Source organism: Lates calcarifer, linkage group LG15, assembly GCF_001640805.2.
Source record: "Lates calcarifer isolate ASB-BC8 linkage group LG15, TLL_Latcal_v3, whole genome shotgun sequence".
Classification (NCBI taxonomy): Eukaryota; Metazoa; Chordata; class Actinopteri; family Centropomidae; genus Lates; species Lates calcarifer.
In genome coordinates, this window is record NC_066847.1 from 9,185,815 (window position 1) to 9,202,005 (window position 16,191).

Genomic DNA, 16,191 nt, shown 5'->3' on the forward strand with positions numbered 1-16,191 from the left:
TAAAGGCAAGAGTTTTTCTTGTATCTGAGATCACAGTGCCCCCTTTGGACATTATACAGTATAGCCAAAACCAAAAACAAATGCAAAGTAAAGCAGGAAAAGGCCAAGAAACAGAAAACAGGAAACTAGTTCAAGTTATCAGTGAAACAGTTTGTTTTTCATTCCAATCTACAACTCCCGAATCAAAGTATAGTCTCCGAAATGTCTTACTATGTGTGTGTATGCGATGGAGTGTCTTCTATGGGGCCATTATACAACTGCTGTGTGGACTGATTTGGTTGATATTGCAATATTTAAGTGAAACTTGAATGATTCCCTATTTTTGTCCCCTAGTTTTGCTTCCCCATTTCACCTGAAACACAGGGCTAAAATTAACACCCAGACAAAAGAAACACAAAGAAGATGGATAATATTGTTGTATCACACAAGTCAACTGTAAATACAAAACACACTGAAGGCCTCTGGCTCCCTCATCTGTTTGCTCTGTGTGATTCTCTTATCAGTCTTATTTGTTCAGTTTCAGAAAGGTAAGAGAGAGACCGGTGAGTCCGTAAACCGTGGTGCTTTACAAACACATTAGTGGAAATGAGTCAGGGTTCACACATTTTATTCTCTAGATAAAAGCTGACTTCACAAAAACCTCTTTTCAATGTGTGAGTGAATCAGTAACACACACAAGGTCAGACAAGTCTTCAAGTCAGACAAAGCCTCATTATGCTAAATCCACTTTGTGAGGGCTGAGGAGGAAACACCAAGAATGGGCATTGTCATCAGACAGACAGTTCTGAATTAACATGTGACCATCAGAAACATTAATTATACAATGAGTTATATTTTAACATTTTTCAACATGATAAAATAATCCCTTATTATTCCCACAGCTGGGACATCTGTTGTGTTATAGCAGCAAAGGGGATAAAACAATAGTAAGAGCATCAGTAAAATAACAAACAAGTAAACAGAAGTAGTCAACAAAATAAGTAAAAGAAATTATGTGATGAAAGCTGATTGCTGAAAAACTGGAGTCAATCAGTGGAGTCAAATATTGCAATATCCCTCATACAAACAGAATTACTGTGTCTGTATATACGATGGGTGAAACGTTGTGTTCAGATTACCTCAAAGTCATGATGAAACAACACGACACGTACTGGTGTAATTTGGGAAATTATCAGGTTTTATTGTCGAATGGGCGTTAGCTCTGACTCTGCCTGTCACATAAAACAAATATGTTATTACACCTATAATGTTGCACAATAACTGATGAGTAAATGAAGATGTGGTCACTAAACTTTTTCTGTGTTCTTTGGCTTTGTAGATTTTGGTGAAGCAGTCTAATTTTGACATGACAAGGTTTAACAGGTATTTTTTATGAATAAGAACAGGGGTGTAATAGAAATAAGTAAAAAGGTTTGTGTTGTAAAGCTTAAACAGTAAGTTCAGAATACCAGCAGTACCAGCAGGCCCAGGCTGAGGATCACTGCAAACAGTCTGTGAAGCTGCACCACTTCAGATCCAGAGACAGGAATGCCTGTATCAGGGTGAAGATGACAAACAGAACAAAACAAGTCATAAGACTGGAAAAATTTGGCAAGGATGTGACAGTAGACTCAAGAGCATTCAGTACCTTTAACCTCTACCGTCTTGGTGGCCTCGGCAAAGAGTCCAGCAGCTACATTTTCTACAACGCAGGTGAAGTTTTGGAAAGTACCGGGTATAGAAGGGGTCCACTTGAGCTCATTTGCATGGATTGACAAGAAGGTTCCAATGGGGAAACCTCCTTTAAATGGCCATCTGACAGTACACTCAACATTTAAGGTACAGCTCATTAGGCAGGTGAACTGACTTAGTCTGCCGGGAAACACAATGTCAGGTCCGCTGATGCTGACATTCCATGGATCAACTACAAAAAATTAGAAAGTTCACTCAAGCATGTGAAAAGCAAAAATAAACTCTTTCTTCTACATTGTTTGCTTAGACTATTTCTCTGTCCTTAAATACTTACAGTTGAGCAGGTAGCCCAGGCTGGAAACTCTTGTCTGCTGTAGAGAGGTCTCACAGAGGTAGAATCCAGCATCAGACGGCAACAGTGAGTCAAAGTGAAGCGTGAGGTTGTTTTGCAGCAGCCGCATGTTCTCACGCAGGCTCACTTTCTGTCCATCTTTGTACCAGACCAGGTCCGATGGGTGATGGAGGTCACCTGATGTCGCATCATGGCAGACCAGATTCAGTGGGTGGTTGAGAGATGGGACACTGTTTGGTGGACTGACTTTCACAGACACTGGATCTGTAACAAAGGATATCAGATAGAGAGGATTTATGTGTAACTCAAACTCTGTAGCTTCTATATATAACAGTGGATTCTGACACAGCTACAGTGTTGGATTCAGATTATTTACTTGTACTTGTTCTAGTTCAAGACTGACATATTAGTATCATGACATCATTAGTTCCTCCTTAAAGGGGCACAAGATAAATCGGAAGGATTGTGAGATGAAGGGGTTTTAAAAACTCATCACATGCTAATTATCTACAATTTTAATCTGAAAAGTAATAAGTAACTAGCACAAGTCGCTCAAGAAGTACAGTAAATGTGTAAAAGTAATTGGTCACCACTGTGCAACTGGTATAACAATCGATTTACTGTACTGACTTTTAATTTCCAAAATGGAGGTTGCACTGCTGGAGAGTCCTGTTTCTGGATTGAGGACAGTGCACTGCAGTTCAACTGTACTGTCTAGTCCATCTGGTGTCCAGGCTAATTTGCTCCCATTGACTGTACGGCCCTTAAAGGACCAGGTGTAGATGCAGTTTGGGAAACAAGAAGAAGAACAGGTGAAAGTGGTGCTGGTACCAGCGGTCACCTCGCCACTCCAGGAAATCCTCACCTTGGCCCCCAAACCTGATACACCTGGCAGAGAGGAGGAGTCAGTATCAGACAATGCATGATGTACCATTTAGTTTTTGTTGGCCTATGATGGACAACATGTTTGCTTTCCCATAAGCTGTTGTTTCCCCCGTGTTACAAATGCCTGCCAATAGAGCATCTATCAGTTCCGACACAGAAACGGTTTTCTATTGTGTGTTCTAGAAGATTCTGGGTGAAATCCTTAACATTTAAACACATTTCATTTAAAGAGAAGCAAATCCTCTCTTGTCATTTTTTAACTTGTACATCACTTCAAACTTTAAATACATCATTGACTCCTGAAGATTAAATATGGTTATATGCAGTAAGATACACAAGGAGCACAGTCAGTTTGCTAGCAGAATAAAAAATAACCCATTAGCACACAGGATAATTTTTCTGATCCTCATAAACACCTTAGCTATCACATTACCAGCTTTCTTAATATAAAACTAAACTATCTAATTGTTCATGTATAAGACTTTTAAATGAATCACTGTAATAACTGTATATGTAAAAAATGAAGTACCTTTACCCATCAGTACCACCAACAAAACACAGCAAAGATTCTTCCAGTAGGACATCATGGTAATGCTGTTCATGTTCGACTCCATGGTGGGTTTACTCAAAACCTAAAGTTCCTCCTTTTTTTTATACCACTTATACAAGAAGCTATCCTCTTAACCTATTACGACACCATAGTTCAGATCAGTCATACCCAAATTTCATCTAACACCAGAATGTACTTGATGATGAAATCATTGCACAATCCATGACAAAGGAAGTTTACCTAAACCATGACAGGAAATCTGACACTCTAGTAGAAATTTTTAGTCTATGAATATGGATCAGGAAAAACAGTGACAAGACCAGAAGAAACAGCTGGGTTGGACAGATCACTGCATGAAACACTAGATGGCACTGTCTCACAGCAGTTTCTCAGTTATAGTTTGCTCCTCCTTTAAACAGGCCAGTATGTAAAGTGGGATACATAGTGAGTGACCTGAATTGTTTGATTAACACAGCAGCCTATCAGCAGACCTTGAAACAGGTATTTATATAGTAATAAAGCAGCAGTTTCTTAAGTCTAACACCGTCATTTATTTTCTTCTACCTTCTATCAAGTCATCTGACATTATTTGGCTGGAGAGGTGTCACATTGGACTCCTATTACCTGGCAAATATACAATGTAAAGTGCACCTAATATAAATCCCTATTAAAACAATATTTATTTCAGTAAGTATTACTTTTTATTACATTGAAAGCCCATTTTCACTTGTGATAAGACAAGTCAGTAAATACTGTCTGCATCCAAACAGGTGCAGCTTTTCTGGTGAAAGACTTAGAGGGACAAACAGTGAAAGCTGACGAGTCAAACACTCTAACCTGTCTCTTAGTAGCAGTGTTCATTTACCTGTAAGTAAGACATTAAAGAGCACAAAGGAACAACATCATAATCTATAATTTACAGCATTCATTAAAATTAAAATAGTACTTTTATTGCACTGTTATTCAGGTTGTATTTCTGTGATGAAGTTAGATTGACGGAACATATTTACTCATACTGAACTTTGAATTTATGGCTGTAATTTAAATGCAGGATCATTTCTGGGAATGGATTCTATTTTGCATGTATTTTGCCAACAAAAAAATTCCTCCTTTTGCTTCCTGCTGACTTTTTTTTTGAATGTATAGCATTGCTGGGTATGCAAACATGAAAACAACTTTTACCAGTTTGCATGGACTAATAAAGAAAGAGTAAAATAAGTGTTTCTTATTTCCTCTTTGGTCTCTATTTTTTTAGAAAGTATTTTAAAGACACATAGTAATTGTCAATATCAAACACATTATAGTCAAGACAGTTATTAGTCAGAAACTCTGACTACCCTGCACTAGGTAAAACAACTGCCTTGTTGAAGTCATTTTTATGTACGTGCACTGAACTTCCTCTCCAAAACTCTTGCTGGATTTATGGTTCACTATTATTGCAGGTATCTTGAAAAAACAACCACAAGCTATTGTTTCATCTGACTCTTTTCATGCTCACTGTATTTATGGAACATACCAGAACCTCTGCAAATATGAAAACAGAGGCACTAATAAGTTACTGCAGAATCAGACACAGTGCCTTCTCTGCACAAGAGAAAGAGAGAAAAGAAAGAGACTATTGTGATGGGTGTGGACATGCAAATGAACAAACATCACTAGAGCGGAACATGAGCTGCACATTTCAGTAAGTTAAAAAAAATAGTTTATTCTTCTGAGTAAGCAATTCAATTATTACAATATCAATATCTAGACCTGAGAATTACAAATTCTGTCTTTGGCGAAAAGGCAAGCCGGTTGATCATTCATCACACATTCACTTTGGTGTGGCATGTGACAGGAAAAAAAAAAAGAAGAAGCTATGTTCTGGTCAAACAGATGAACCCAATGAGAATTTACTGGTCAACAAATTAGGATAAAAGGTTAGAAAAAGTCACACTTGTAAACCAATACTTTTTTAAAATGCAGGGGAAGTCAACCATGTGAATAAGTCACAGTGAGTTTGATCTTTAGTAATGAGTAACTAATGGGGGATGGAAAACCAGGACAAAGACACAGACTGGGTTGGGAGTCAGCCTTTTCACTGTCTCATTTGTTCTGAAATGAAAGCAAATCATTGTTATATACAATAACTAAATTATACAGTCTGATTCAGTAATATGTACTGTGCAACACTAAACTATGAAGATTATGGACAGTTTATTTAACAGCATTGCTGGTCAAACAAAGTAAGAGGAACTAATCTAATGCAGTTAATGTGGAGCCAGGCTTCAGATAAATGACTCTGTGCCTTGAACTGAAGCCTTGCATGTTACCGGATGTTGCAAAAAGGAGCTTCCAACGGGGATAGCATCAGTGCCTGCTGGCTAATAGTTAGTTTTGAAGTAGAGCGTGCCAAACAGTGTGTGGCTCTATTTATTAAACTAAATAAATATTCAAACACAAATACATCTTTATTGCATGTACTCTTGACTTTCCTGTAGTTGTCTGATGCTTTTCACACGTGATGCACTATAGCCTGCAGATGCGGGTACAGTCCCATTTCCTTTTTACTCTAGATTGCATTGCTTAATTGTCCAGTTCCCTCGTACAATTTAAGGTGAAGATTAGAATAATACAGATGATGAAGATTTTCATGATTGTTGGTTGTTGTTGGTTCAATTCACTCAGTGTGTTAAAGAAATGAAAATTTCTGGAAATGGTAACACTCTTGATTTCATCCTATGTCATGGCATTATCAACAACAGCTATGAACTGAACTTCCCTTCCCTGAGTCTTCTGCTTTATTAACAAATGAAACCCTTTTTTAAAATGTCAGTGCAGAAATGCTGCCTCTAATACAGTACTTATTTGAATTAGTTCCCTGTTGTTTTGAGACTTTTAGATATGCTGCAAAGAAAGAACCTTATCATCTTATCGCATAGAAACTAACATTTACTGTAAACTTGAATAAGGCCATAGTTTCCGCATTCCTGCCGGACAAACTTTAAGACTTTACACATTTATTGCACTTGTAGATATCCAGCAAATAACCAGCAGACATCTCATGTTGATTTTTACAACTTTGGCTATGAACTACTGTTAATTCATTGGCTTCAAGTGCAACAGGAGAGAAAATGTCTTGTTATTGCTTATATTTGCATGCTAATTATTGTGGATTATTGTGGCTGCTAGACCTTACTTCTATGGGATAATAAAAGAAGTTGAATTTTATCACCATGGAATTAAATTACAGTCTCTGTTGCTCTTTCAACTGTTTCTTTGTACTGACAGATAACAAGAACCCTCCCAAATGGCAAATTACAACTCTCCGTACATGTCAAAAGGTGTATCCGTATGTATATGTGCGTGTATGTGTGTATCATCATTTTGTTTTAACCGTTGTTGTGTTTAAAATGTTGAATAGATATAAAATGAATTAAGAACGGACAAGCTGCAAACTGGCACCTCAACTGAAATCATCCAGTATACAAAGTATACAAAATATACAGTCAAATTTTACACCAGACCAGTGTCAAACTCAAGCAAAACAACGGAATCACACAAAGAGAATATTTATAACTGGAGTCTGCATCAACTGTACAGATATAATCCTAAACAAAAGAATAAGAAAGATATTTATATATAAATGGGGCAACATTGTGTCTTCTGACCTCAGTCATGGCAATAACCGTCAGAGGTGGTTGATTATTAACTACTGCTGAAGTGCTCTGAGTCAGTAAACTAAGTCCAAATTAGTCTTCCATAAAAAAGTGAGAGGAAGTGCAGGTTACTCTAACATATTAGCTGCTTCTGGCCTCGTCTAACCTGACCAGCTGATCCACTGTATTCAATGTGATCAGTTCCTGCGGACCTGAGAATAAGTTTGTGTACCAGACTGAGCAGCAGGAATCTGCATTCGCTGCATGTGGACCTCATAGGTAGGAAGGGAAGATACTGCAGGAGACCCGCTGTTTACTTGGACCTGAGCATATTCTGATGGGTTACTCTGTGGCCCCAGCTGGACTGCCCCACCATTGCTGTTCTGGAAAAACCTGATGTCTGCATAGTTCAGCTCCTAGAAATTAAAAAAAGAGGGGGAAAAGTATTAGGTAGTTGTTTTGAGTAAAGTTCAGGGAATCTCATCATCTCTGTTTGAAATTCTGTAAAATATACATTTACAGTTAAATCACAACAGATAAAATATCAAACAGTTGGTTGGCATTGCCAAAACCAATCATAAGTATGAATGGGAAAAGCTGCGTCAAGCTGTTGCGTGGGATTAAGACACATATATTTCCACTCCATTGTGTCAACTGAATACCTTCTTCCTGGTTCAAAGTCTGATGTTGAGCACTGTGGTAACTGCAAGATGGGGGAGGGAGCCTTTTGAATCATCCTACACAAACCTGATCACAGACTGGCCACTAATGTATAATAACAAACTGTAAAAAGAGTTCTGCTAACTCTGCTAACTCAGTTAGCAGAACTAACAGTATAATTATTATAACAGTATAATTTAAAATTTCATTATTTATTATTATTAGCACTGTTACTACTGTTAATGATGTTGAGTAATGAATAATGAATAAAGGCTTGTATGAACTGCAGAATTGAAACTTTTGCCATTTTATGTTTCTAAAACAGAACAAAAGCATAATATGTACTATGTATTCCAGATACTGCTGAAGCCTGATTTTGCTGAGTAACTTGGTCACTTGAGTGCATGTAAACCCACTGATGACTTTTACCTGACTTCCTGAGAATCCTGCGTTGTTCTGGCCTCCACCTCCTTTAAAACATGAGGAATAAACAACTTTAGAAGAATTCAATCAAGGGAGTAAATAATACTGAATAAATACACACACTCACATGTACAACACACTTGTAACTAACTTACCTGTTCTGGTGTCGGTGTCTCTATTAGATTTTTTTGTCATTTTTCTGTTTACAGAGAAAATGAGTCATTACTATTGCACATTAGACATGAATTATCTGACTATTTGCAGCATATACTGCAACCTTTCACTCACAAGATTTTCAAACAGAGTTTTGAAAGAGTTTCATAACACTAATGACAGAGTTGGCTTCAACTCATGATGAGCCATACAGTATAATCCAACACAGTTTAAAAGTTTTGCATTACAACAACAACAAAAGTAAAATTATCAATTTGTACAGAGACAAGGCATAGCTCCACTAAGTAAAAACACAAAAATCAAAGCAAAAGTCAGGATATATATAAAGAATATATTTTGGGTCTCTCTGTAAATATTATGAAGAGTATTGTATAGATCTGAGGCCTGTGCTACAAAGGGAATTTAACCTGCTCTGATTTAACTGGGTTATCAAAGAAAGTCAGGGTAGACCAACCCTGGCTGCCTCAGTCTGTGTAAAACTGTACTATGATGGTGGCTAAGGTGTTGGTAAATTGAGTCAGTGTTAACCTAATTGGAGTTTGTATGGGTATATAAAACGGACGTGCACTGTATTTCTCAGATGAAGAGCGCACGTCAGTTCTGTTGGTTTATTTAAAGAGACTGTAGCGGCAAAATGTAAAACTGCGGCTGCCAACGAAGCCAGGGACACTTGTCAAATATTCTCTTAATATTCTTTGTTTACATTCAACACGTGGGTCACATCTCTGAAAATGAGCTATTACTCACTGTTAATGATGATCTGCCTGGAACACTCAGGCTGTATGAATGTATGAATGTAGTGCTGTTATGTTCAGTATGAACTTCATTTTAACAGTATTTCAGCTGCAGCACCAGTGGAAATCTGAACCTGGATGAAATATAAGCATTCTGTAAAGTGGTACGCATTAATATTTCCCATCATTAATAGGCCTACTGCATATTTTGGTATGTAGTCTACAATTGCAACAGCCTGTCGCTTTATATTGTCTTTCTGGACAATAATGCCCCCCCCACCCCTGTTTAATTATGATGCTAAATTCTGCCACTTGACTGTGAGGAAAAAAAGAGAAAGTAAAATAACTGAAATTTGAGCATAAAACACACCATCCTTTGGTCCATATACTGTATCTCTACCATCCACTTCATAATTTTTTTTCTTTGGAGACTGACAGTCTTTAGACAACCCTGTCCTGCGGAGTCAGCCTCTCTCAGTCCTTGTGTCAATATGCATTGATTCCTCCACCTGTTGGGGTACTTATTCAGGATAAAATCAAGTTAACCATGATCATAACCTGCTCAGAGCAGTCTGGAGATGCAGCATAAATTACCATGGCAGCAGACCCCGGATAAAATTTACCCAGCTTTTGCAGTATGGATTAACTGGGAAGTTACAACTGACATCTTTAAGTTACTCCTGAAGTTACGATAAGCCAGTAACCTCGCTTCATAGTACAGGCCTCTGCTCTACATGGAAAAATGCCTTGAGATATATGATTTGGTGCTCTATAAATAAAACTGACTTAACTAAAGAACATAAATTTCCAGACTGTCAAAGCAGCACATTGACCCTTTGTTGAATATCAACCTTTTATTAATATTTGTTGAGTTTTATCACTGGACTCACAAAATTAAGTTTCACCATAATTGTAATTGATAACCAATATTTTTTTAAAAAGAAAAATTAATGTCTGGTTATATTTCAAATCAATTTTCTACTTACTTGTTTTTATAAATATAGTAGCCTCCACCAGCAGCAGCTCCAACAACGACAAGACAAGCGATTACTATTCCAGCGATACAACCAGCAGAACAACTTGGAGGTCGTTCAGCTGAAATAAAACAAGATAACATCATGATTTTCACATTACCAACAGAAATCATCTCATCCTTTCAGAACTTGAAATATCTAAGAGTATCAACAATATAAGCAAACAACACCATCAAGGTACCTTTTACAGTCAATTCATGCACTGCAGATAATGTTCTCCTAGTTACATTGTTCATTGCTTGACAGGTGTAGTTTCCACTCTCAGAAAGTTCAGTGATGACTTTAGTGAGCTCAGCAGAATAGCTTATTATCTCTGTCTTATTCCACATCCAGGTGTAACTAGCAGATGGTGTGGACTCAGCAGAGCAGGTTAATTTTAAGGTCTCTTGCAAATATATCAGAGTTTCACCTGTGATTTTAACATTTTCTGGTCCATCTGAAAAAGACAGGGAGGTTTGTAGTGTTATTACAGCAGCACAAACAACAGTATTTTCCTCAGCACACTGGGCAAAAGAAACAAACAGTAATATTAAAAATGTTCAATGGTCATTCATGGCACTCAGCATTTTGCCACCCTGTGTCTGAAAAGTAAACACACTGTGCAACATGTTACTTACAATTAACAACCATGACGTATTTAGCTTCATCACTGCTGACAGGGTTGCTGATTTTACAGGAATATTCTCCACTGTCTTTTTTCTTCAGAGGTTGAAAAGACAACACTCTGCCCTCATTGTAAAGCATCATGTTGTCAGTCAGGATCAGATCTGAGCCATCCTTCATCCACTGTCTGGTGAAGACAGAGCCAGCAGCCTCACAGGTTAAGTTGACTGAGTTTCCATCAACTGGCTGGTTTGTTGATGATTTGACAGAAGCTCCTGATATTCTCTCTGTTGGACAAAAGATAAAGGATTTTTGAGAGAAATATGAAAACAGGAGCTAAAGTTACTCAATTACTGAGAGCTGACTGAGGAAATAAATATGAAGAACTTGAGAACACTTCATCCTCGCAAGAGGTTAATTGCTGCTCCAAATTGTATAATGTTCCAAGTGTTTGATTGTCAAAACTCATCCATTATTCTAACATTTTTACAGTTAACAAACAACCTATACTCTAGCCATATCATTGATATGAGTGAAATACATGATACAATAGACTAAAGATAGTGTCAGTTCACACACAGAATAACGGAGAGGAAAAGTGCTTTATTACAACCACAAGATTAACACTGATGCATAATCGTTGTTTAAGTTGACATAGTGAACTTGTTGCTTGTGCAGGTTACTCATCCAGGATATAGGTTCTGGCCACCTGTTGAGGATAAGTCCAACGTTCACTCTCCTTTTAGCTCTGTATTTGGTCACCACAAACTCCTCAGGGAAACATCTGTCTCTTTAGCTGCTAAATGCTTCATTATGTTCACCAGCTAGTTGTTAACTTTATCTGTCTGTCTGAACAGGTAGTGAACAGTGGGCTTTTAGAGATTTTAGGTGAAAACAGATGCCTGCTGTGGCCAGAAATGATGAGACTGACAGTAAATCAAACCAGTAAAGCTGTTGGCTGGAAAAACAAAATAATGGGCTGAAAGATCCTAAACAGGTTCACAGCTCAGGAGAACTGCTGAGACAGGCATTAATTCACCCTGGGTTGGTCACTGTGAGTGAACCCTTCATATAAGTCACATAATCCATCAATAATATAAAGATATTGATTATAGCCATTTCACATTATTGATGGAATTAAGTAAATTATCTATTTATAATTAAAGTTATGTTTTTACATGACATTGTCTACTGATACCTGTGCCTGTAACATCAACAAAATCGTATTTTATTGTCTGTCTTGCTCTTTTGTTTGTTTGTTTGTTTGTTTTTAATTTAACATTAATGAGCACAGGGTACACATGTTAACCAATTCAGATTATGCAGGTGGACACGTAAGTGTCATCTAGCTGACCCATATCACAACTATATCCACAAAACCTCTTAAATTCAACTTACCCAGTACAGAGACAACTGAGGGCTGAGATATTTGAGTTCTCATAGTTTTGTTGTTAAAAGCCTGACAGCTGTAGTTCCCACTCTGACTCATCTGAATGTTCATGAGTCTGAGCTCTGATCCTCTAGCAGTCAGCAAGTCTCCATTCAGAAACCAGTAAAACAGAGAAGAAGGTCTGGAGACAGCTGAGCAGGACAGGATGATGTTTGACCCTTCCACATAGTATTCTTGTGATGGGGATAATGTCAAAGTAATATTGTCTGGGCCATCTACAGTGTGCAGTAAATGGGGAGTTTAAAAAAAAAAATCACAAAAAAGTGATGTTAGTAGCCAGAAAAAAAATGCTACGTGACATGCAGCTTAGCTCAGTGAGAAGCCTAATTACACCATCAACTATGAAGCTAAAGCTAAAAAACGCAGCTTTATAATTTGCTAGTATATAGTGCAGCATAAAGAGTATGCATATGTAGGTTAGTAACTCACAGCTGATGGAGAGGTTCACTGGATCACTGCTGCCATTACTAACAGGATTGAAAACACGACACCTAAATGGTCCCTGGTCATAACGGGTCACACTGATTATAGTGAGGATGGCGGCTCCATCAGTGAGCTGAACTCTGTCACTGGCTGTAACCTCAGAGCTGCTGTTCAGCCAGAGGAAAGAGAGGGAGGATCCAGAGGAGGAGCAGGACAGACTGACAGAGCTGAAGAACTCCACCAAGTCTGAGCTGTTGATAGTTACTGTTATATTGGCAACTTGTGCTGTAGGTGAAAAACACAGTGGTTTTACATTTGCCACTGCCTACAAAAGGGAACATTTTTAAATGGAGGAAAGAAATTAGGTTTTATGATTGCTCTGTTAGGTGAGATGTAGGTGGCAATACAGATGTCTATGTGCAAACTTGGTAAGACTTTGCAGTTTTAACAAAATTTCTATGCTCTTGGCCACATCAGAAAGTCATTTAGAATGACTTTAAATATTTTTTATTCAGAGACCTCTCAGTTATCTCTGCATGAGCAAAATGACAGAGGTATCTTGAGTGCAAGTGTATCCATGCACTGTTTCTTATTGTTACACAAATGTTTTGTACTACTTTTTTACATTTAACAATCTTTTATCTGATACTATCACAGGTACATGTTTCATTTATTCATATTTCTTTGTACAAAACATTATATTCAAACTTACCCAGTACAGAGACAACATAGGGCTGAGATGTCTGAGTTCTCATAGTTATGTTGTTAAAGGCCTGACAGCTGTAGTTCCCACTCTGATTCATCTGAATGTTCATCAGTCTGAGCTCTGGTCCTCTAGCAGTCAGCAAGTCTCCGTTCAGAAACCACTGAAACTGGGCAGCAGGTCTGGAGACAGCTGAGCATGACAGGCTGATGTTTGACCCTTTCACATAGTATTCTTGTGATGGAGATGGCTTCAAATTTGTATTATCTGGGCCAACTGAATGTAGGTGAAAAAAACAACAGCAGAAAATGTGTTGCTATGTTGCTTTTAGATGTTGTCAGATACAAAACTGAGCATGTAGGTTAGTAACTCACAGCTGATGGAGAGGTTTACTGGTTCACTGGTGACATTACTGACAGGATTGAAAACACGACACCTGAATGGTCCCTGGTCATAGCGGGTCACACTGATTATAGTGAGGATGGCACCTCCATCAGTGAGCTGAACTCTGTCACTGGCTGTAACCTCAGAGCTGCTGTTCAGCCAGAGGAAAGAGAGGGAGGATCCAGAGGAGGAGCAGGACAGGCTGACAGAGCTGTTGAACTCTATCAAGTCTGAGCTGTTGGCAGTCACTCTTACATTGGAGACTGGCACTGTGGGTGAAAAACACAATGGTTTTATACTGTAGTTGCCAGCATAAAATAAAAGGGTAGGTGTTACAGATGGTAACAAAGTAACACTACAATGATGAGGAATGAATTTTCATTTAAACCATGCACACAATAATCATATGGCCAGAGACCAAGCACATTGTGCAATTGCATTATGCTATACACTCTAAAGTTTATTTTCTGTTGTTGTTCACACTGTGTCCCAGAGCCTGTCATTGAACTATATGATATCCCCAGTCAGTTCTTAATAGTCTTACTTTTAAATATAATGCAGTTCAGTTTGATACCTTCAAAAACAGTTAAATCAACTCCTTTCTCACACAAGCGAATTATGATAAGCCTGTAAAGGTAGGATAAGATAGGTAGGTAAGACTGTTAAACAGGCAAAACTTTTTAAGGTATTTGTACTGTAGCTCTCATGACCATAGCTGGCGAAATAAAGACATAGTAAACCTGCATCTGTAGCTAAGTGAAATAATATGATTTTGCTATTGTGAGACTCAAAACTCGCCCCATAATTTATACAGTGGAATTTTAGAGGTCAATAACAGCTCAAATAGGCCTCTTTAAAATGTCTATGATTAAACACATTATACAGTATAATGTATGATCTTTCCAATTAGAAAAGGCTTGATTTAAAACTTTGAGGACACAAACAAACCTATTTGCTACTGGATTTTAACATCTGCTCACCATATACATCCAGTCTGGTCTGTCCTGTATAAAATCCTCCACCAGGTGATATAATGCTAACTCTGTATTCTCCACTGTCAGTGAGGGACACATTCCTGAGCTGCAGAGATCCAGTAAATCTGTCAAGGGTGATTCTGCCTTCATACTGTGGTGCAGTTGTCTCTGAAGTTGTGTTTGTGGTTATTATATTGTTAAAATCAAAGGTCCAGGCCACAAATTGGTTTTCTTGTGGAGTCAGTGTTGTGGTGAACGTCACAGTTCTTCCAACAGCTGCATTCAGAGAATCAGCTGGCAACACACCAGCTCCTTCAGACAAACCTGGAGGACACAATTACAGTTTAAGATGGACTGTAACTAAGGTCACGGCTTACTTTATCACTGATACACGAGAAAGACTACATGTAAAGTATGAACTACTTAAAACACAAAATAATTAGATTTTCAGCAATTTGTTTTCTCTGTATGTTCTCGTGGATTTGAAGAAGACCTGAAACCATTTTCATTAGATGTAGTCACAGTTTTCCAGATTGTGGATGTCTATTTTTTATAAAAAGCGACAAAACCACTGAAAAAAGCTGTGATTGTCATAGTCTGCCAACCAACTGAAGCAGCTCACATGTTAATTTTACTTGTTTTTAAGTCTTTATTAGCGGCATTTAGAACATAGCGTATGCAGATTACTCGTGGTTTTGTGCGTGAGATTTACAGGTAAACTCCCTGGCCAACAACCGCCGACTAAATTTGACTTTACTTAAATTAGATGAGCAGTTTTAACAGAAGTACTATTGAATACGTTAAAGCTCTTAAATTCGTGTTTCTTACCTGCAAAAGTCGCAGAGACAACATACAGTAAAAATAACACATCCATTGGTCACTCTTCCTGAGACGTGCAGGTGAGAAAAACCATTAGACTGAGACCGATCACTAAATAAGTGACTCATGCACGGAAACAGTATTGACGTGTTTCATCTGCAGGACGAGAACAACCCACTGAATCCATGGCCCTTCAGCTCCATGGTCAAAAGATGCCACACGTCTCCCTCTAGTGGTGAAAATGAGTTAGTGCAAACAATCTGACGAAAGGAAACATGAACGTTAATATTGCAAATCACCAAGACAAAATGTAGGAGTGACGATATTTTACAGATTATTTAACACCAGTCCACACCAAGAGGCCAGTAGAGAATTTATAACATATTTTGAGATAACTGAGCTGTGACCAAGATGCCAACAAGTCTGCAGTGTTTCCGCTATATATATATTTTGTAGCGGCGCTGATATTATAAAGTTGAAAATACCCCGTTGAGTCGAGAAGGAGAGAGAGAAGGAAGAGAAAATGGCAGAATAAACTAGCTTACATGAAGGTAGGCTTGTATCTATTTTGTATTTTCTACCGAGACAAATCCTGTAACGTTTTAATCAGCTTTGTCTGTCTCTATCGGCTCTCTGTGTGCCCGTCACTCTCCTGTCATTCCCCCTCAGTGTATCAGCATTTGAAAAATCACCACAGGCAGCAGGATGACTAGT

General features: G+C 38.1%; 2 protein-coding genes across 4 annotated transcripts; both read right to left on the reverse strand.

Annotated features, from left to right (window-relative positions):
- Positions 1 to 590: 590 nt before the first annotated feature.
- On the reverse strand, positions 591 to 3,601 carry LOC108880702 (carcinoembryonic antigen-related cell adhesion molecule 20). 2 transcript variants are annotated; one of them, XM_051076122.1, is made up of 5 exons: positions 3,438 to 3,601; positions 2,654 to 2,911; positions 2,006 to 2,287; positions 1,628 to 1,903; positions 591 to 1,531 (listed from the first exon to the last, which is right to left on the reverse strand). In XM_051076122.1, exons 1-5 carry the CDS (start codon positions 3,520 to 3,522, stop codon positions 1,440 to 1,442), a joined length of 993 nt encoding a protein of 330 aa, XP_050932079.1. In that variant the 5' UTR covers positions 3,523 to 3,601; the 3' UTR covers positions 591 to 1,439. The 2 variants fall into 2 exon arrangements, with proteins under 2 accessions (XP_050932079.1, XP_050932080.1); XM_051076123.1 differs by having other exon boundaries at positions 3,444 to 3,591.
- A 1,525-nt stretch (positions 3,602 to 5,126) lies between these two features.
- On the reverse strand, positions 5,127 to 15,641 carry LOC108880677 (carcinoembryonic antigen-related cell adhesion molecule 5). Of its 2 annotated transcripts, XM_051076121.1 has the most exons (11): positions 15,487 to 15,641; positions 14,665 to 14,982; positions 13,737 to 13,953; positions 12,604 to 12,665; positions 12,123 to 12,389; positions 10,739 to 11,011; positions 10,303 to 10,557; positions 10,074 to 10,182; positions 8,335 to 8,378; positions 8,186 to 8,226; positions 5,127 to 7,512 (listed from the first exon to the last, which is right to left on the reverse strand). In XM_051076121.1, the coding sequence occupies exons 1-11, from the start codon at positions 15,530 to 15,532 to the stop codon at positions 7,294 to 7,296; spliced, it is 1,851 nt and encodes a 616-aa protein (XP_050932078.1). In that variant the 5' UTR covers positions 15,533 to 15,641; the 3' UTR covers positions 5,127 to 7,293. The 2 variants fall into 2 exon arrangements, with proteins under 2 accessions (XP_050932078.1, XP_050932077.1); XM_051076120.1 differs by lacking the exons at positions 12,123 to 12,389; positions 12,604 to 12,665 and adding an exon at positions 13,310 to 13,576 and having other exon boundaries at positions 13,675 to 13,953.
- Between the last annotated feature and the right edge of the window lie 550 nt (positions 15,642 to 16,191).

Coding starts and splice junctions, on each gene's coding strand:
- LOC108880702 (XM_051076122.1), bottom strand. CDS start 3,522: ATGGAGTCGAACATGAACAGCATTACCATGATGTCCTACTGGAAGAAT. Junction 2,288..2,653: donor CTCCATTTTGGAAATTAAAA/GTCAGTACAGTA, acceptor CCTTTGTTACAG/ATCCAGTGTCTGTGAAAGTC. Junction 1,904..2,005: donor CCTGGGCTACCTGCTCAACT/GTAAGTATTTAA, acceptor AATTTTTTGTAG/TTGATCCATGGAATGTCAGC.
- LOC108880677 (XM_051076121.1), bottom strand. CDS start 15,532: ATGGATGTGTTATTTTTACTGTATGTTGTCTCTGCGACTTTTGCAG. Junction 14,983..15,486: donor TGTCTCTGCGACTTTTGCAG/GTAAGAAACACG, acceptor TGTGTCCTCCAG/GTTTGTCTGAAGGAGCTGGT. Junction 13,954..14,664: donor GACCAGACTGGATGTATATG/GTGAGCAGATGT, acceptor TTTCACCCACAG/TGCCAGTCTCCAATGTAAGA.